Raw genomic sequence first — 22,415 nt, 5'->3', positions numbered from 1 at the left:
CTAAATGCCAAGGCAGTCCCACAAAGCCTGGGCAGCTGATTTCCCTTCTGGTGGAGAGATAATTTTAGAGTGATGTGTCAAATGAGTGTTTTAAAGCGAGTTATATTCTGTGTAAGAAGAACCGCATGACTCGTTATAAATTTGTTTGAACATTAGGGATATGGAGTAAGATGGAAAAACTGTAGTTGAATCCAGTGGGACAGGATTTCACCTTTTATTCTTGTAAAAAAATGATATTAAGAATAAGGATGCTGATTAAGGAAAGAAAAAAAAAAATTAAAGGAAAGAACATTTCTGTCTAAAAGACCCTTTGAAAGTACTCCCACACAAGCCTGCCGTGCAATTCAATCCTGATGAGGAAGTCAGCTGTGACACACTTTGCTTTGCGTCTACAGGCAGAGTAGTGGCCAGATCCTCGGCTGATGTAAATCAGCATGCCTTTGTCGACTTCAAAGGAACTATTCTGATATGACTTTAAAAGTCCCCTCACGTTTGTAACCTAATAAGGATTTTGCCCCAGTTTTACAAGGCATTGAAGGACAGAGCCTGCAGAAGCTTAGTTTTAGCAGTGACTTCAAAGTCAGGTACAATAGAGAGAACTTGTTCATTTTCCCATTTTTTGAATAAAGATCCGTTTACAAAAGCGAAATATGTCTTCTGTCTCTTGTGTCTCAATTCTGATGTTATGACTTAATTTGATGACCTTAAATGCAAAATAGTATCAAACATCCTGAAGTAGATTTTCCATGGCTCTCCTGGAACGTTCAATATGACACTAACAATTACACGTCTCGAAACCCTCATTTATGAAAGTGCTGTTTCTGCAAAATGATGAAGAGTATATTCAAAGAGAAGGAACCAGTTCAGATAAGGGAACTGTGCATTTGAAGCACTAACTGTACATGACCCAAATTGTCTGCATATTTAATACCACTCATGAACTGAAGTCAGGAGTATTTCAATACACTGTAATGCTCCTGGTAAGATAAAGATGTAAGCAAAGTACATAATTCCTAAACTTAGGCTTTTCCTGAATTCTTGTTACTTACCAGATATCTCCTCTAGGCACTGTTTGGCAGTCTTACTGAACGACAAATCCATTTTGGTAGGACTGGTGCAGGAGTCAGCAGGTGGTAAAGAGGTACTGTCATTTTCTGAGAGAGTTCTGAAAACAAGCAAGAAGATTGATTATTATTATTATCTGTCATAAAGGTATTAATGGAGACAAACTTTAATTGAAGCTCCAACTAAAATCACATCACTATACACATCTCAGGAAAAGCCATATGGTGAAAATAGCATGAATGTCACATTTTTACTGAGTTAATTTGACTCCAGCTACCCAAATTTGCAAATGACTAGGAACTCCATCTCTTCATGAACAGCCCAGAGTTTCAGCTGAGAAAATCAGACCCATTTTGTTTCCTTACTTTCTCTCTCCAGAAGAGCAGGAGGTATCAACCAGATATAGTCAGAATCCATTTGAACTGGTTACGTCACATGGCCACACATATTTAAGGGAAACGAAAACTTGCAATTGGTTCATGAAATACTAGGCGAGAAAGGCCATGTGTGAAGAAGCTTATGCAAGGGTGGAATGGAAATCTGACTCAGATATTTAAATCTATGTGTATCTTCTTTTGATAATGCCCCTTACATAACTCTCAGTAAATGGAATAATAAAAGTGTTTCCATTAACTTACTAATAAATAGCCCATATTTTCTGTGATGGTGTATTTCTGTGGATATCAATGATAAATTATGTTGGGTACACTTTGTTGGATACAGTTATTTGTCATTACATAATGATAAATAGCAAGAAATACACAAAGACATGGGATATTGATATGAAATAGATAATTATTCCCTTCCTAAGGAACAGCTGTAGCATCTAACTTACTCAGGAACTGTTCAAACATGATGACATCAATGCCAACCTGTACCATGTTTGTTTACAGTAAAAGAATGTAACTAAAGATATTCTAGCTATTCTAGCCACTTTACAGAATAAAATGAAAAAATATTCACTTAGAAATGAAGTTTCTCCAGCTTTGATGATATGAATAATACAGTCTTTTGATTTCTTAAAAGACTGTTGAAATATTTATATCCTGATTTTAAAACATTATATATATAGTTTATTTCTTAAAATTCACCATAGCGTTTCCAACCACCAACTAAATTGAAAACAAGCATTTAACTGTGTGATGAATGTGTATTTTATAAGTAAAACCAACAAAAGCAATGACTTATCACTCAAAATAATTTGATAGCAACTTACTTCATGAAATAACTTTTCAGTTAATATTTTCTTTAGAGTTACTTATTGAACAGATTTGTTCAGTAATTCATGACAGTAACTGAGAAAGCAGATATATGCATGTGCAAACAGAGCAAGTCCTGTCATGGAGGGATCTGTTGATTAGAATCATTAGAATCATTTAACCTGGACTCTACTTAAACAGAAACAGCAATGTTACTCTAATACACTGTCATCAGATCATGTACTTTGGGGATGCTGGAAACAGAAAACTGTTCTCTGAACACTATTTTTGCTTCTTGTCTACCATTTCTGTCTGGTACGTTCTACTGGAAACACAATCACAGCACATGCTATAAGGTTAACTACTGTCCTTGAATTTGATTTTACATTGGGTGTTTGAGGACAGCGTCCTCAGTAACAAACTGAAATCTGTGGTCCCACCTGCTTTCATGTACTGCCTGAAATCATCAAAATAAAAAAAGGATATGTCTGCTTCCACTGAAAGTAACTTTGAGAGGCCATGAATGTTCATGAGTTTTCTTGTCTGGACTTAGTGCTGGATCAGCACAGGGCAAAAGGTCAGCCCAAAATCTCTTAGAAAAAGGCTCTTACAGTAATGGTAAAACGAACTGAAGTGGTCTGCACTCTTTGTATTAAGCCCAAACAACTATGCTGAAAGGGCTGGAGCCAGAGAAAGGCCGGAGCTAGTTACGAGGAACACTGGAAACACACATGTTGCTTTTGGTCTTGCAGTAAGGGCCCTCAGCTAGCTTGGTACAGTTCAAGTATTCCTAGGTTCCTCCACAAATGTATATGGAGTTTATGTCAGTTCACCTCTGGGTAGAAACAGAAAGGGATCATTTTCACCTGTTGTCCTTCTGACATTATGGAACTGCATTCTTGATTGTGTAATTGTTTAACCATCAATCACTGCATCAACCGAGACAGGAGATACAAACCCCTGAGTGAGTGACCAAGAGGCTTATATATAAGCTAAGAGAGAATTGAAAGGATTCATCACTGTTTATTTGTACATGTATCATCAAAAAAGGATTAAGGACCCTCAGTGGACACCAATACCCGACATTTGCACTACTTCTCTATCTAGTGAATGGGGAAAGATAAGCACAAAACTTCAACAATCTGGATTACCCTCTGGCAGTAACTATTGCCTGTACAGTCAACAGAGACAAATACATAACTCACTACTGACTATATGGTACGCAACAGCTTATGTTAAAAGGACTGGATCTCCCTACTAGTAAAAAGAGTACAGGCAAGTAATGAGTGATCTACAGTAGCAAATAAACTTCAGTAAGATGAGTGAATCTGTTCACCTAAAATAGCAATGAATAAAAGCTTTCACTTGTCCTGGGCTTTGCTTACGCATGTCAAATCAAACCTTTTAGAGATATACCAAATACCAGTTAAACCATAGTTCAATTCTTTGGCATTTATTTTTTTATTTATTTATTTTCATTTTCAAAAATACAGCTATAATCAGGAAGAGAAGATAAAAAGATAAAAACACTGTGGGAAGACGTACTTGCAAAGGTTCCCATTCAAAATTTTAGAATCTGATTGGTTGGGATAATTGCAGCACAAAAGCCAGTTTTTGGGACATAAAACAGCAAAAGAATCTAAGCCTTAAAGTAAAAAAGATCATATAACACTAATAATTCAAAGATGTTTGCTTTAATTTGTAGAAAGATAACCATGGAAACATAAACCAAATGTAAATGTAATGTGGCTTTCTTAAATTTACAGGCAGCCTGAAATAACTGATCTAAGAAGCATGAAATGTCCCTTTTATCTTGCTTCAAACTTAAACATTTAAATATGATGTAAAATAAATTTGATTTGCTAGCAAAACAAATTATAAAGAAACTGCTTTACTGACTTCATTCAACATTTTTGTTTAATTTGGTAGAAATATCAGTGATTCTCATTATCTGAGGTGACAATAGAAATCTCATAAAGGACTATGGATTTTGCAGCAGTTTAAGTTCTGCTTACATGAGAAAACTGGTTATTTACTGTGGAAGTGTTTGGCCAAAAGGCAAAAGGTACCTGCTCAGCCCTTGGGCAACTGTGCTTGAGTAACCCAAGGAGAAACCTGGTAACAGGGCCCTCAACAACAGCCCTTCTCTCACCAGGTCTCCACCTGGGTTGCCAACAGCCCTACAAAACCAACACCTCTGTTTCTGAAGCAGCCCTGCTTTTGGTGCTTGATAGCCCAGGCCTTGCTCTTTTTTTCTGGAGTCAATCTTAGCCCACATGGGGTCAGAATGGTCTAGTGGAAAAACACTACCATGCAAAACCATGTAGGAGCTCCAGCTTTTGAGGAGCAAGGAGGTCCTGCTCCTCTACGTCTGTCATAGGGATTTACGTTGGATTAAGCATGCAGATGCCTATTTGCTTAGCCCAACAATTTTATTTTATTTTATTTTATTTTAAAAAAGGAAAAAAAAAAAAAAAAAAAGAGAAAGATGAAATTGCAAGATTCACCTTACCCTATACTGTTTTTTATATCTGTCTGGGCTGTATTAATCCTATGAATGACTCAAGTGATCTCTGCAGGACTGCAGCACAGATCATGCTCCAGGCAAGCAAGCAGTTAATATCTTCTCATTAACCTTAAATACTGGCGTTAATAAATGACTCTCTATCCTCTACCTGTTCATAGCCCACTGCCTTAAAAAATAATAATAAAAAAAATCTAAATCCTTGCATCTCTTCTGACATTGAAGAAAGTGAAAATAATTTCAGTTTTGTAAAAGCTCCCCTGTGGATATTTCTTCCAGTGCTGTGCATCTGCAGTGTAGGTTAATTTAAGCAACTGTCATGAAACAGGACTACCTGCTTTCTATTTTAAAAATGGCTATCAGAGAATATATTTAACCCCAACCCACTTAGTTATATGCTACTTATTTGTAAGAGCATAAGACGTGCTTAATGGGACAAATCCTGCTCTCAAACACACCTGCACAAGATCATTCAGTTTGATTAAAATGAGCCTATACAAGAGTAATTAAGAACAGAATTTGAAATACTACTTAATAAGCTATCTTTAACACAGTCAGTAATTTCCTGTCTCTAACGAAATAGCCAACCTTTGATAAACAGAGATAACATCAAAGATTTGTTTGGTTATTGCTTGACATTCCACAAGATATCAGATGAATATGCCGCTTTTTTATTTTCCCCAAACAACTCTGAGGTGCAGCTGTCTTGAATATGTATCACTGTCAGTGTAACAGACTGGCAGGACCACATCTGGTATATAAGCATTTTGATCACCCATGTTCAAGACATGTGAGTTAAATTGGGAACAGCTGCAGAAAAAGGCTACTAGGATGATCATGGGGAAGAGGAAACTCTAATGAAAGGAAAGGAGACAATTCGGTTTAGCCTTGCAAAAGAGAAGGATGGGCATCGAATTATTATTTCACATATTTAAAGAGAGATTGAAAAGAGTTTAAAAAAAACTTTTTAAGCTAAAGGATAATATTAACAAAATAAATGGATACATTCTGATCACGTAGCTTGTAAATAATTTCTGACAATGAGATGAGTTACTGAAGGAACCTTCCCATTGGAGTTGTGGAGATTACCTAGATTAAGATAAAGCTCAATTGCTTTATGACAAGGTCTTAAATGGTTGCCAGTGGCAGAAGACTGAACAGGACTTAGAATAACCTTTTTGGTCCTCTATCCTACATTTTGCTGATTATTTAGTCAAAGGAACAAATATACACTTGCCTGTATGACAATTTAAAAGAACAACTTCAACTCATAAACAGGAAGCAGTCAAATTATCAGGCTACAGTTTTAACTCAGCACACAAGGCTTAACTCAGCAATCATGTATATGTTTATAATGATTTATGCACTTACTATCCTCCTTCACAACTCTGAAGCCAACACCTTTATACTGGAAGACCTTCTTGCACAACTACTTGAAAATCAAGCATAAGAAAATGGGATAATTTTTTAAAACACTGTATTTTGTTACAACTGGTGGGTGGCAATGTCTAGTGCTACCTACGATTGCAAAATTTTGGTGGCAACTGCAGTTTTAATTTCACAACAGTAATGTAAATAGCAGCAAAGCACTACAGTATAACTTTGAGTCACTGCATTTTTTAAAGAATGAGTTGCAATACTTTTATCAGTACAATCTATTAACAAACAATTAACTTTTACTGAAAAGTTAGTTTTTACTCCACAGTCTGTGGCTTCTAGTCATTAAAACTAGACACAAATACGGCTTCAACAAGACCCACAGGTTCTGTGTTTTCAGGATCCTTGAAGACTATTTCAATTATTACCCTATAAACCAGTATAAAAACATCCTGAACAAGCAGCTGGAATTAAATTTCACTGTGTCTCCAGAGGTTCCAGCCAGATTATATCCTCCTTCCCATCTGTCATAGCTCTGCAGGTTCACCCTTGAAGCTATGGTCTAGTAATAGAATTGTTGCAATCACCATATAGAAAAGGAGATAGGAAGAATATTTCAGTAGCTGGTAACATTTGTTTATTATACTAATATTTCCATTGGTCTATCTCTATCTGGTGAACACTTTAGTGTTCTCAGAATCATAAAATAATTTAGATCAGAAAATTGTTCCAGAAGGCATCTCATCCAGCATCCTGCTCAAGCCAAGTCCAGTTACATGAAGTTGCTCAGGATCTCATTTGGTTAAGTCTTGAAAATGTCTGAAAACAGAACTTCCACAATCTCCCTGGGCAACCTGCTCAAGTGTTTCACCACCTTCATGGTGAAAATATTAAATCAGTGTTTCCCCTGCTGTACCCATTACCTCTTATCCTTCATTTTGGAGAATAGTCTAGCCCTATCTTCTCTATACCACCCTATTAGGTAGTGAAGCTACCAGTTTCTTTCTCTTGACACTGAAAGAGCATCTCTGAAAGGTTTCAATTCAGACAATAATGAAGCTTATTCCAGATGTCTCTATCATTAAACTACAAATTTACCCAAAGGAGTGAAATTTAACTGATGAACTACATAGATGTACAGCTCAGGATAATAAGCGGTCAGCTAAATCTCTTCAGCAGTTTCCGTACTTTCATCATTTCAGACAATAAACACTTCCTGAGCACTGCAGCCCCAGGGATTTGAGCATTTCAGATTCTATATTCTAACCATGGGAAAGGGACCCATTAAATTCCTGCAGCAGTTACGGCAGGAGTCAATAAAATAAAACTAAACTAGTTCATGTGTCAGGTTATAACTTAAAGTTCTCTTTTTGAAATATTCCTTTAGTATTTGAGCAAGTCCACAGCAAATGTTAATTGCCATCATATCACATACTTCATGTGGGGCTGTGATGATTTATGTCAACTAAGGATTTATCCCATGGAGTTAGATAACATTTGCGTTACTTCTAGAACTATTTGTTATGTTTCGCATTTCATGGAAATCTTACACAATTTGGCTAACAAAACAAACAAACAAATAAATAAAAACTATAATTAGATAAAACAGGCTCTTATCTATGCAATAAAATGTTTGAAAGTACAGGTTATATTATACTTTTTGAGCAATACATTCAAAAGCTAAGAATTCCATATACTGAGCAATTAAGCTTGTTGTTATCCTGCTAGGATTTTAGGAGAAAAATTCAGACTTTTTTTTTTCCCCCATTATTGTCTCTTCCTTCCTTGTTTTCAGTGTAACCTAGTAAGCACTAAAATTCTGTGTTACTCTTCTCCATCTGAAATTTAAACACCACTAGGAAGATAACTAAAATCTACAGCCAGTTTTGATTTGAGTCCAAGGAACTCTGGCAGATGGTGTCATTTCTATCTTCCACTAATTTTGTCTGTGTAGAAGAGCGTGTAATTTAAAATAGTGGCTGGTACACTTTAAACAATTATACAGTCTCTTACATACTGCTCTTAGTTGTTTGCCTGCTGCATCTTTCTTAACAACCTTTCTGGCAACCAAATTACATCTACTTCAGCCTTTTGTAAATCAGTTGGTCTCTGCAGTCAAGTTCAGAGAGAACATTTAAGGCGCTGTAAATTCAAAACCACATTTGAAAATAAATAGTCACTTGCTGAGGAGGATGGAAAAAATTAAATTATATTCATTTAAATTATGTGAATCTCAGCTTTGGTGCTAATCTTTGAAGAGAAATAATAAACCCATACAAATTTCTATGCCATGGTGTTTAAGAGGCATAAATACAACGTGGTATCAGATAGCAACCAAGCACCAAAAGTGCAGAACTGAATAGTGCAATGTATCATTTCAGCACCTGCTAGCGAAACAGTCTTTTCTGCCTATTAGTAAAAACTTACCACTTGTAAACATGAGTGTTGATAACTGTTATAGCACAGCAGTCTCTTTCCAAGCAAAATTCATACTGGCCTCAAAGAAACTCTTTGAAATAACTCCTTTTACTCACAAATCTACACTAATATCCTCTTAAGTAATAATAAAAAATTGTTAAATACATGGTATCAGCAACAAACCAGAGAAAACACTTACCCTTGTGTTAACAGCCTAAACTGATCACAGTAGTATATTGCAGTAAGAAGAATTCTGTAGGATTCTGGATAAAATGTACTGTATTTTTACTGAATTATATTGAATCTTTTTACAAGGACTACAATACCAACTCACAGGGCCTAGACATTCCCACTAGGTATAAAAAATAAACCTGTTTGTCTGAATGATAACTGTTGTTTACTACCTCATTGATCTATAAAGCTGTTTTAGCAGCTAACAAGAATACGTGGAAATTCTCAGTATAAATTGTTGTGACTACTCAAAAGACATTTACGCTTAAGAGCAGAAAAAATGTAAATACAGTACCCTATCTTCCTGTACACTTCTACTTGCCATATATCCACAAAAATAAATCTGCTGACTTTGGAAATATGGATATTTTATCCTTGGTTATATTTATATTCTTCTGTGAAATCAATGTGTACTATTACAAAGCCCTTGAGAGCTGTAAGGAATGTATTTACTGTGTATTTGTGGGTCAGATTTGTCTCTCAGTTACAGAGATACACATTGAAGAAACCTCATCAAAGTCAGCCTATTACCCTGGGTTTATAGCATTCTGAGATCAGACCTTGGCTCTGAGAAATTTACTTTCATGCGAGATTTAACATCAAATACAGTCTCCTTTGCTGCTTGTTTGAAGCAAACAGATGATTATTAATACCAAATTTTGCTGGAAGATGCATGCTTCTAATGCCCTTTAAAATTCCAAATATATTTTGCTTCATGATGAAGCTTAAAAGAGTGATAAGATATCTCCATCATGCAATGAAATGGCATTAATATGTGGTAAAATTGCCATTATATAGCACATGCATCTGAAGGCAAAGCATAGCCTCTTTTTCTCTCTTCTTATCTATGCAACCTAACACATATGTAGGCCATCCTATGTATGACACTGCAAATGGCTGTATAACTGAAAATATTCCAGACAGCTATACAGAAACATACATATTAAACACATTCAGTGATACATTTAACTGAAACTCAAAAGGCTACTCACTGAATGTTAGAATAAATATAACCCACATCATGGCTTTTTCCCTTCCCATACAATTTTCAGAACTGCTTTTGTTCAGAATCAACCTAAACAGTTTATCACTCATCCAGATTGGTTTTGAAGCTATGTTTAGTTGTGTGTAATGATATATATACTCCCTCAGAGCCTACTTCAGCACCTCTTTAATCTTTAGCCAAGATTATCTACAGTACTACTCACTAACAAAAACTGCCAGTATATTTTGCTTAATAACATATTTGTCATTTTATCAGATGTTAAATTTACCCACAAATGTAGCTAAAGCTCTCCAATATCTGACATCTGAAATCATGACTCAGAGCAGCTTGCCAGTCTTTCTACACTTACTCTGCTTTCTGAGTTGTATAACAATGCAATCTCTCAGTTTCTCTTCAGTTGCTTTATCACGCAGCAAAATAAATTCAGACAAAGATCAATACGTTTAACTGATCATTCCCCTGTTCTTGGCCATCAGAAGAGTATGCACCATCTGTAAAAATGTGCTGCCTCTACAGAGTTAATTTATACCTACTTCATGTATAAAAACAAACAGAAAAAAAAAGGACCTGCGGCCAGCATCCTTTTTACTCTGCTCAAAGTATGGAAATACTTTTGAATGCTTGCAAAAGTTTGTATATGACTTTTCTTCTAATATCCTACTAGTGCTGTCACATACTGTGAAAATGTCAGAAGTGTATTTTAGGATTTTTTTTTTTCTAGAAAGCAGTGTGTTTTAAGCAAATATTATCAAATAATAACAAATAAACATTGAAGGTCTGAAATTGCACACAGGAATATTCTCACTAGAATCCTGATTCTGCCATGACCTTTCAAAAACAGCACAGGGAACATAACACATGATTTGTATTTCCAATCCAACCAAATCAATCCAATCCTGAATTTTAAATGGCAAATATTTGCAATGGATTGCATTTATATAAGGTAAAGAGTCAGTGTTCCTGAAAGAAATTATTCATGAATATTAATTAAAACATATTATCTGGAAAATATATGTGATGCCATGACAGAACGTGGAAACTGGGAGATATGAGACACAGTGTGACCACTACTGCTCTGGCTTTTTTAGCTTTCTCTTTTCTAAATGTTAACACAAACCCAATTTCCCTTGGTGACCTTACCTATAAATGAAAGGAGCTACTGTGGCAGTGTTGGGATGACTGTATTGCTGTTGCTGAGGAAGTTGGACGATGCCGTTCCCCGTGCCTTGGCTGCTGCTTGCCGCCACGGAGCCCGAGAGAGCTGCAGAGGAGCCCGGGGCAAGAGCTGAGCTTGGTTCTTTCCCTTCAGAAGAAGCAAGTCCACAGGAAGGAGAAGCCTTCTCATTGAGTTGAGATTTTGGTGTTGTTTGGGATTGGTTTCCTTTTGTAGTCCTCAGTTTCTCAACCTCCTTACTTCCTGTGCACGCAGACGAAGCACTCTGCTTTGCTGTTGGCACCTTCGATCCAGGTTTTGGAATTCCACTAGAAGACGGTATTAAACTTTCCTTCTTGGCTGTTGCTGCCTTGCTTCCCTTTGGGATTAAGCTTGCAATTTTTGAGCTCTTCTTTGTAGATGTTTCAGTGACTTGGTCCTTCTCTTCCTTGACTGTTTTCTCAGTGCAAACTTTATTTTTGTCCCTGTTCTTTTCCTCTTTGTCCTTTGGCTGTAGCAAAGACTTTTTATTGCTGAGATTTTTGCTTCCAGCTTTCGGAGGAGTTAACTTCGGTGACACTTTAGGACTGCTACTTGTGGAGCCGCCGCTGTTCACCCCACCGCTTAACATGTCTGTCTCACCACACTCTGAAAAGGTATCATCTTCTCTCCCACTATCACTGGGTCCTGAGCTCAATGACAAAGGAGGTCTCAGAGCAGTCCTAGCATTAACCAGCTTGAATTTTTCCAGCATAGATTTTTGTCCAGATGAAGGTGGCTTCATGCCTTCAGATGGGGGTGGCTTGAGCCTGTCTGAAGATGGAGTAGGGGAGGTTGCGGGACTAGGCTGCTTCACGGACAGCATGGTCGAGGTCGCGCTGTGTTTGACATTCATGGATTTGCTGCGCCAAGGCTTGCTGGCACTTGGAGAGGGTATGGCAGAGACCTGCTGCTGCCCGGTGCTGGTGGGATGCTGCACGTTTCCATTCATGCCTGCAGATGGGTGAGGGCCTTTTGGTGAATCTGCTTAAAAATAGAAAGAATCACAATGGTACAGTTATTTTCACATCTTCTACTTGAAGATTAACAGCATACCCCCCCACCCCAGCATGAGAAATACAGTTACATATAAACTTCAAAAATCAGTGTAAATGTGATTTATAATAAGCTTAATATACACGTGTGGAATATGCAGAATGCTAATCAAAAATGCCTTTTTTTCCCTTCCATCATGCTGTTGTGCAATACTTCTTTCTATGAGCTCAAGAGCACATGGAGACACCTTTGTTGCAACCATTTCATTATGCAAATTAAACCTTCCAATGTAAATATTTTATAATTAATAACTCATAAAGAAATTCTTCCAATCAGTTGCTAATAACAAAACACTGAGAGACTAAAAAAAAAAAAAAAAAAAAAAAGCAACACTAAAGCAACACCAGAAGAAAAACAAAACAACAAAACAAAACAAAACAACAAAACAGAAAAAGATTATGGTTTTTACTGTTTAACAAAAGGTACATAAGTCTCATTTACATCTCTCAGGTTCCTTCACTACATTTATATTCTCCAGAAACTTCAGCAAAGCTTCAGAACGAAAGAGAATAAGGCATTCTGCAATAATCAAACTATCTTAATTGACATCCATGATTTTCAAAACACTCATTTTGCCTTGTTAAGCAAAACAGACCGAGGCATGAAAGGGCTGAGCTCTTCTATATGAAGCTCCTGTTTCCAAGACTTATCTGAGTATCTAAATGCTATTACTCTGGAGCATCAGAGAAATGAAGTACTAATGGTAATCATATATGTGGTACAAAGCTATTTCAGCAGGTGACATATTTTCTCTCAGTTTATCTGTCTTTTCTTGATATTCAGAGTTCTGTGGCTCCCACTGATTAGGCTTAAGTGTGTCTATGCTACGAAATACGTGCTACTAGAAACATGCAATGGAAATACAGTTCACATAATGGAAAAAAGAGCACTTGATGTGTTACATACACACAAGGCCAATGTCATGCCCTGTAGCTCCCATGTCTAAATAATATAGTAGCTGAGGACATTTCTGCCCTTCAGCACAGAGTTTGAAGTTGTGCGCAATTTCCATTTTTGCAGTCTCAGCCCTAAGGCCCTCGTATGAATTAGACTATTCACCTGGAAGTCTGAAGGCCACTAATACAAATAAGGAAGGGGAGATTTTAAGCATCCTGGAGGGAGAGGTGTTTTTTCTTTAACAAACAAAAATCTGCTTTTTACAAGCAAAATCTACTTCTCTAAATAGATTGTAAGAATTTTTTGTTTAAAAATAAATTTAAAAAAATCCAAACAAAAGTAATACAATAGAAATGTGTTACACAAACAGCCTTAACTTGCTTAACACTATTACCAACTGCACTCCAGAAGCCCAATCACTTCCATCTTCAGCAGATGCTGTAAACTCCATCTGCCCTACATTTTTTTGCGTGCTCTCAGCCCAGTGTGCAAACCCCATAGATCTAATGATCTTCACAGAAGTTTTTGAGCATCTCTACTGAGTCAAGAAAATACGGGTGGCCTCAGAGTATTTTTGGGAAAGGCTAGGTGATAGCTTATTCCCCTTGCTCCAGGTAGCATTATTAATGTGGAGCTGCTTCTGTTGGCAGCTGCAGAGCTGTTCCCTCATCTGTGAATGAGGCAGGATTTGTGGCTGGGCCCCTGCTATTTTCTGGTGAGTCTCGGATGCTGGAACAGAGCCTAGGGCCAACAGCAGCTGTTGTATATTACTGCAGCCCTCAGGCTTCCTTAATTTATACCAGGGATCAGCCCCATGGCTGATAGCCCAGGACTGGGTGTGCACAAAGACCTTCCTGCACATATCTTGCTTTGCACTAAACACGCCTTAATTACACAGGAGGATTGGGGTCTTTTGCTATCCCAGTAGTTTTGCAGTTGAAAATTCACCTTAAGAATATGCAAAGTTAATGCAGAATACATGTAACAATCTGTGCACAGTGAGATGCCACTGCACTCTCTTGTATTAATTCTGTTAAATTTGTATGGCTTCAGGCTATTCATTTTACTGAAAGAAAGAAAGGGGGGAGGAAGCTTTCTGACTGAAAAGAAGAATGCAAGCCTTGCCATATTTCCTGCTATATAATATTAACTCATTTGAAAAAAAAATATAAAAAGGAACATATTCACTATTTCAACAACAGTTTATTCTTCCACATATATAGCAAAATACACAGGTTCCTGGAACCACTGATGCTTATTTGATCCCTATGTCACAAACCACAAACATCAGCAAAAGGTACAAACACAAAACTTGCCTTTAACCTTCAATTTAAAGTGCATCCTTAAAGTTCCCACAAGGAATGTGGATTGCACACTCTCAAGAAATAGTGAGAGTCTGCCTGTATGCTTAAAGTTGTGGAATAAAAAGATTTATTCCCCTCCTAGCCCAAATGTACTACTTGAAGCTGCACATCTTTCATTGCTTTTTTCTCATTCAGTTGGATTTAGCTTTAGCTGTTCATTATATGAAATCTGTCCCCACCTTGTGGTGCTTTCGATACAGACTGAATCGAAGCTATGGATTCAGGATATGACAAGGATGTCATATCTCTATAAACTGAATTTTACAAGGAGACAGGTTTCTCTGTAGGGCCCAATCCCTTTACAATTGAAAGGCATAATCAACTTCTGGTGAGAAAAATGCTGCATTCTCCTTGAGAGTACTGTGCTTCAGGGTTCAGCCCAATCTGCTTTGGGAAAGCAGAACACCCCTGGGTGCGCACCGCAGAAAGAAAAAAAGATATCAGAAACCAATTTACAACAATCCTCTTCAATCTTCTTGTCCATGACCTTTTCTGTAGTTGGTGCTGTTGGAGAGGACAGCAGTTCTGTGATGACAGCTCCCCAGTTGCAGCATAGTCAGGTAGTGATTTTCTTAGTATTCTGGAGCAGACAAAGTGTTTCCATAAGGCATATTAATACTGTCACACCAGGTGCCCAGATTACAATATCCAATTTTAGTCACTCATACTGAAAGGGTTAACAAAAAAAGGAAGAGTTGTAAGGGAAAGCTGTAAGGATGCTTGGAGGAACTGGAAGTCTGTCTGGTAAGATGAATAGAGCATAGCCTGCTCAAATGTCCTCTTCCAACATGAGAATTTATCTACCCCTTGTCAGCACAGGAGAACACCACAAGGGAGCACTGGCAGCAGACTGGCACTAGAATGAACACAAACAAACTGGCACTGGGCACACATACTGCACGAAGATTAATGATCTGCAACCATTAGACAACTGGGATCCAGAACAGAGTTTCTCAAAGTCTTTACGGGCAAAATACCAAAGAGAATTGAAACAAACTCTGGACAATATACAAATGACATTTGATATTATGAAATGACATTGAAAGGCGTGCAATTAAATTCTGTGACATAAAGGTCCTTATCAGTGTTCAGAGACAGTGTTTCTAAGCTCTGAAGTGTAAATATTTGTTTGTTTGTTTTTAATTTGGCTGGAGTTAGAACATTATTTCTTTGCTAGTCTCAAAATGCCCTGGGTATCTGTCTTATTAGCAACATGGACAATTAACTTTATTCAAATACTTTCATTTTCACTGTTTTATTTTCCTCTGTATTTTATTATGTGTGAAAGAGATGGATGTGATATGACCTGGAAAACTCACATATTCTTTGGAACCCAACCATAACTCCAAATATATATTAAAAGTATATATATATATCTCACTAAAGCTCCACAGATTCCACAGATGAGTTTCAGCTCATGGCATCTTTACCGTTTTGGTATATTCTGTTTTCCTGACTTAATCACTGGCACATAAATTTACCTGTGTCAAGACAATGGAGTGGGTCTATAGGTGAAAACTGTCCTGTACTGAATGAGTAGCATAACTGTTTTCACTTAGGGGTCCGTGGCTTTCTTGCAGTGTAAACTATTCATTAAGCAACTTTCAAAATAGATAGTATTAAATAGCATTCTAAATAATAAAACAATATATAAAAGACATCTATTGCATCTTATTTTGGACCACTTTGAGGTCTCCTTTAAATCTGTGCCTGTATATCCAGGTACAGATTAAAATGTATTTAAATCTGTGCCTGTATTGTGACTGAGGTGAAAAATGTGCTATACAAGAGCAGATTTCAAGTATTACATATAACTGGATTTAAAACAAAACAAAACAAAGAAAAAAACTTATGCTGTATATCTTTTTTGAGGTCTCTTTTTAGCACATACAGGAAGTTGTACATTAGCAAAAAAAAAAAAAAAAAAAAAAAAAAAAAATTAACAAAAGTGGTCTGTCCTTGAGATTTGGAGATCCCCAGTTCTCATGCCTATTGACATAGTACAAGTCATCCTCTATTCTGATTCAGTTTATGCAGCTTATGCAGCACTAATGCAAAATTACTAGCTATTTGCTATACTATCCAAGACTCAGAAATTAGTGTATATGGACTGTATGTCCATTCAACACAAGCTGTTAAAGTTCTCTTGCTCCAAGTATCTACATTAGAAGCAAAATTTAAAATGCATTTATTGCATGTGCTGCTATTTTATTTTATTTTATTTTTTTTTTTTTCTTTTAAAAAGGTGTTATTATTACTACTGCTAATGTAAGGGTTGAAGTTTGTTTCAGAACAAATTTTTTAAAAATCCTCAGGTCATAGAACACCCACAGGTACATAAAAAAAAAATAATTCAAAGACTACTTGGAAATTTCATTGTAATATTAAAAAAAAAAACTTACACACTTGCATGTGTAGTATTCATATTCTCTAACTTCTGCTTTATACATATCTTTTAAAATAAACTTGTATTTATCTTATATTCATAAGTAAAATCAATGTTCTTAAATCCATTTTGCTGTTTGGAAAGGAAAAAAAAAATCAAATAGAATAACCTAAAATACAATACTCAATGTAGTTATGCAACATTACATTTTCTATATCCTGTAAAACTAATTGAATGATAGTATACAAAGAAAGCCACCCCTTATACTCTTGTAAGTGATGACTCTACTAAAAATCTCATCAAGTTTCTCATTCTCTGCTGTGAAGAAACGGGTAAGTAAAGAAATCCATCATGCAAAAAGCCATGTAAATGTGCAATGCAGTGTAAACCTTAGCAGTCCAAAGACAGTTTTCAAGCAATGAGCTAAGAATATTAGTATCTACAAGCATGCCCCACCTTAAATCATTTTGCTCTTTCACATATTTCAATAGAAAACTTATGTCAACATTATGAAGTAATTCTAAAGCCTGAACTGCTGTACATACCTTCACTCAAGCAGTCCCATCTCCTACTTCATAACATCACTATCATATTTGTGAACTATACAGTGTCTGCTCAGTTTATATTCTGATCTCTTTTTAGTCTGCGTGTCTTGCCATAAACAAGTCCTTGATAAAATAAAAAGCAGTACAGAACTATCTGAAACATTCAACTGATAGTAAAAATACAGAAATAACTATTGAAAGGATGGGTTTATATCTTCAGATACAGCTAGGGGCAAAGTGTGTTCATCAGAATTTTGTAAAAAAAAAAAAAATCTGGATAGCTGCCTGTTGCTTGGATGAAGAACATTCACTGCATACTTGTTCCTCCCACAGACCCCAAGGATGCGAATGGGTACTATGTATATTGTATCATTTTCAACTGTATTCTAACCCAGAGATATGAATAAAATGCTGTTCATTACACAAAGGGAGAAAGAAGGGGAGGGAAGGACTGGATTAGTTACACAACTTGGAAGGCTGATTTTTTATATTATTATTTCTAAGATAAAGCCTGAAGAGGCACATTTTCTGGGAAAACAGAATCAGAGGGTTGGAGAAATAGGAGGACGCAGAGAACCCTTTTTGTGAAACTGAAGATCGTAGTTAGAGGAGGCAATAAAACATGAACACTGAATTCAAATCCCTGCAAAACTTCATTACATTTGACTTAATTTCCAATCCCTTATTCGGATTAATGCATATACTTAGTAAGGTCCTGAAAGAATAAACATATGTAATATTCTCATGCAAATGTAATATCCATCTCCTTTAATATGGCAGTCTTCCTATGGGTATGAGCGGACTTGAGCATAGACCAAGACTGTAGGCATGCAATATGGATTCATTTTTACTTCAGAAGTATCAGTCAATGACATTTCCATCAAAGACAGATAAAATACCACTCACTGTAACATCTTGAAAGGTTTCAGTTCTGAAATTTTACCTCAACTCAATTACAAACCCTAATTCACAGGGCTGTCTCCATAGTGCTTCCTCACCAAGTATTACGTTCACTTCTTTGTCTTTTGTGGATAGGTGCCTTTTTTTCTTTTTCCATTATGTATTACTTCTGTAGAGTAATCTCACTAACTTTTAATCACTTACCTTTTTCATTTCCGTTTGCATATTGTGGAGGCTTGTTTTTGTCAATGCTGTTAAAGCTCTGGCTCCTCCGATTTAAATTAGAAGCTCCCTGGACTTTGGTACTGCTGCCTGCAGCTGGCACCCTTGAGGGTCCTGGAAGCCTAGAATGGTATAATCAGAGACTGGTTCGTTGTATGCAGTGCAACACATAGAAGAGGCAGTATGCAAATATCAGATTGGAATTTAAAACCAATGACCAAAACCAATGATTTCATGTAAGCAACAATGAACAGAAGGATTCAAGTTAGATAGACTCAACAAATTAAAAGAAAAGCTTATCTTTATTCACACAAGGGGGAAAAAGATGCTTTCTGGGTTCACAAGACATGTAAGAAGATGCTTTGCATTTGCCATTAATGTTGCTAAAACAGATTCACCCTAACAGACCATTAATATGTAGTATCAACTTTTATTTAAATAAGTCATTTTTAAGGAGGAAATTTTACAGAAATTGATTGGAAGCACAAAAATACATAATTGAGAAATATTTCATTTTTCTTACTCTACTCTCTATTAACTGTTCCAGAGCTGTGGTCAGCACAAAAGCTGTCTTTATAATTTTGTTCTTTCGTTATTTTCAGAATGCTATTGGTTTAAACAATTCTACTTCTTTAGGCTTGTGAGCTTATTATTTTAAATAAAAATATTGCAAATATATTGTTTAGATAGATGCTACAGATGAATGTACACCTTTTCGATACAAGGATACAATGTAGGCTATACAGTTCATTTGTTAGTATTTGCTGCCACCATCTGTACCTTACTGTGTGGCTAAGCTATGAAAAAAATGTGGACCCTGTTGTCCCTGGCATGTATAAGCCTGCATCTTTTTATCTGCCTGAATTTGTTCTCTTATGAAAGATTCTGTAATACATGCTTGCTTAAAACCTTCTTCAGCATCTTTGTGGGCCACTTCATTTTCCACTTTTGTTCTCTGACAGACAAAATGAAATACTTAACTCAGCAAGATACATTTGCCATTGGAAAATAATATCTATATTCTGTTTCTCACTTATGGGGGTGATATAATGGTTTTAATGGTGTCAATGCAAATCATGCATATTGAATTTTGTTAGTTTCACTATATGATGAAAGAACAGCATGAGAAAGAAAAAAAAAAAACAGGTTACAAAGAATTGCAAAATTCTAGATTTCTTCTGAACTTTTTCTGTTGAAAATGGGTATAACAAAAATGTTCGAATTTTATTTTCATTAGCAAACACATGTAAACAGCTCCACGTTCTATTGCTTCACCAATTTAAGACTCAGAGAGCTAATCCATTCGTTATTTTCATGGCTCTTTCTGGCTGCAAGCCTGCCCTGCTAGCCTCTGTGCTGAGCCCACAGCAGACTGTCTCTGCTCTGCAGCTGCACGCGTGCTAACCTTTACTGTGACCCATGAATTCTAGTGATCTTCTGTTCCCTGAAGAATGCACTAAAACAAACTTAAAAATCCATTTGCTCCTTCTCATTACCCTAATTTGACAGGCAGTGAGAGCCCTGAGATCATTTGTCAAAGGTAATGAAAAAAGCAATGAGAAGGCATGTGCAACGCTGGAAACTCATCTGTTCTGTTAAAATATAAAATAGTTATGCATGCCAGAATTTGAGAACTTGCCACAGTAAGCACATTATACATGAAGCCATTTGCTCTGCACACTTTCCAGTTTACCTCATTTGCTGTCTTTTTTAATTGAATTCAGGTTTTAAATTTCTCTTGCAGAATCATGTTAAGCAGCTAAGGAAATGCAAAGAGGAGAATAACAAATAAGGGACAAGTCACATACCTCTGAACAGGCTTCGGAAACACTGCCACAGATTTAAAGTATTAGACATTAAGACTGTTAACCTGGACATACTGAATGCGGACAAGACAGGAGCATCAGCAATAAGAAAAACTGAAGACCTATAAATGCAGGTGCAAAGCAACTGGAGCGTGGTATAGCTCATTCCAAGCTATCACCAGCAACTCATGTTAGTGCACTACATTGCAAAATGCAATCTTAACTGTAGATTACACAATTTATAGTTCATTGTTCTCACCAATGAACTGTACAGAAAAAAAAAAAAAAAAGATTAATGAGCACATTAATTACCCACCACACACACAAAAAAAATATGTTAGAAACAAGAGTAAGCTTTAGATCTCAGCTTCTTTCTTCTGCAACCTGGCTTGTAGATTTTAGTGCTCATAGTGCTAAAAGTATCGATGAAATCTCAAACAGGGCAGCTCCTACACACAGTTCTGTCAAATCACAGCCAAAACAAAGCATCTCTCTAGCAGCGACTGTGTGTGGGCTACTCTTGAAGGAGCAGAACTCTTGAAAGTGCTTCTTTTTTCCACTCTTGTTTTGCTTCTGTGTGATCTTGTCTCTGTGAACTCAACCTCTCAGGTAGGTTTGCAATACATGCAGAAGAACATCTACTGGGAATTGGGATGGGGTCCCAGACATTTTTTTTTGGCTTGTAACTAAACAAAGAATTTGAGCCAGAAAATAGAGAGCACTAAAATCACCAACTAATCCTCCCCACCTGATATTTTACATGCAGGATACCAAGATGCAAGATACATAACAACCAGAAATATTGCTAATATACAGTAAAATCAGCTCCCTCCAGTCCATACGAGGCTTTCCCATGGTAAAGCTCATTGTTGCAAAGCTTGCACGCATAACATAAATACACATTTTTTAATGTCCACTTCTGTCCAAAGGATAAACTTCCAATGGACATTGACTTGCTTGATTATCGCTAATAAGCAATAAATTAGAGATATTTAACTGACCTAGAAGCCTTTTTTTGACTGGTTGCAATTCCACTGTGATTAGACTGAGTTGCATATCTGGCTGTGAGACTGTATGAGAAGAAACAGAGAAATTGAATTAAAGGATTTCTTTGAACATGTACAGAAAGAACACACTTACCACACTTATGAGTTAATGAATGCAAATTGAACATGGAGAGAAAACACAAATTAACTGGCAAAAATATGAAGTAATGTAACATGCAGATTTTTATGAGAGATGCAATGCACAGATTATGAAATAATGTATATCGTTATATATTTTGTCATCTGCTAGAAATTATTTTAGGAATAAACAATTCAGGCATAGTGACTGAATTCTAGCTCTGTTAGTGCACCTTAAAACTTTTTGCTGGTGTTTTTGCACCCATGAAAAGTACGAAATGTGAATATACAGCTAAAAGCACCTCCAGCAAACTGCATGGGTTCACAATCTGCAGATAGGAAGAGGTTTGCTGTACCAGAGCCAGCATGGACACAGAAGAATCCGTACTAAAGAAAGGTGACCTGTCTGACAGTAGAGCTATACAGAAGGAGAATCCCATCATAGTTTTTATTACTGGTATTGCCCCATAGTTCACATACGTAAGTGATGCATTACCCAGGCAATCAATCAGAGGCTCCATTAAGGAAGCCATCACACGTGCTTAGATTCACTGTTAAGTTTCATAGGAAAATGCACCTTAGTCTCTTAAGACATCCAAGTAGTATTTCTGCAACATAAAATATGCTGTGCTACAGAGCTAAAAAACTATATGTTCCTTGTAACACCCAGCAATATGTCATTGCTAAACAGCAAATTGATGCCTTTATTCTTTTAGTCTTTTGCATAGGGGATGTGTAAAAGGTATAGCTAAGGTAAGGCCTCCTGCCAAGTAATTTCAGATACAGTAAACAGGTGCATCCTTTGGGATCCACACAGCCTAAGGTCATACTCAGGTGCAATCACAAAATCAAATTCCTTACATTCTTAAGGAAGTGATAGGAAACTGACTAAGCAGGAGCTCTGACAGTCACATAGTGCTCTTGTCTCTTACAGTTCTGCATCTTCTAGTAACTCTTCTGAGCAGTAGCAGGAACCATAATAATTTAGTCCCAACTTTGTAGACTGGCAGCACTTATATGAAAAATATGGTGGTACTGATTCTACCAGAAAAGCATTAAGCAATTTCTGCTGGCCCACTGAATTGGATAGACTCAGTGTAGAGC

At 36.6% G+C, this 22,415-nt stretch overlaps 1 protein-coding gene across 8 annotated transcripts in view; it reads right to left on the bottom strand.

The window, feature by feature from the left end:
• Nucleotides 1-22,415, bottom strand: part of NAV3 (neuron navigator 3) — a 413,471-nt gene that overhangs the window by 123,445 nt on the left and 267,611 nt on the right. For 6 of the 8 annotated variants that reach the window (XM_032199553.1, XM_032199563.1, XM_032199609.1 and 3 more), the window contains exons 6-9: nt 21,189-21,257; nt 18,365-18,504; nt 10,961-11,996; nt 1,050-1,165 (exon numbers count right to left, since the gene is read on the bottom strand). In XM_032199553.1, the coding sequence (XP_032055444.1) occupies nt 1,050-1,165; nt 10,961-11,996; nt 18,365-18,504; nt 21,189-21,257 (1,361 nt within the window). Of the gene's footprint in view, nt 1-1,049; nt 1,166-10,960; nt 12,000-18,364; nt 18,505-21,188; nt 21,258-22,415 lie in introns of all 8 variants that reach the window. The other 2 variants (XM_032199592.1, XM_032199544.1) reach the window with 1 other exon arrangement.

This window comes from Aythya fuligula, chromosome 1 (assembly GCF_009819795.1).
Source record: "Aythya fuligula isolate bAytFul2 chromosome 1, bAytFul2.pri, whole genome shotgun sequence".
In the NCBI taxonomy this organism is placed as follows: Eukaryota; Metazoa; Chordata; class Aves; order Anseriformes; family Anatidae; genus Aythya; species Aythya fuligula.
This window is presented reverse-complemented; position numbering and strand designations above follow the sequence as displayed.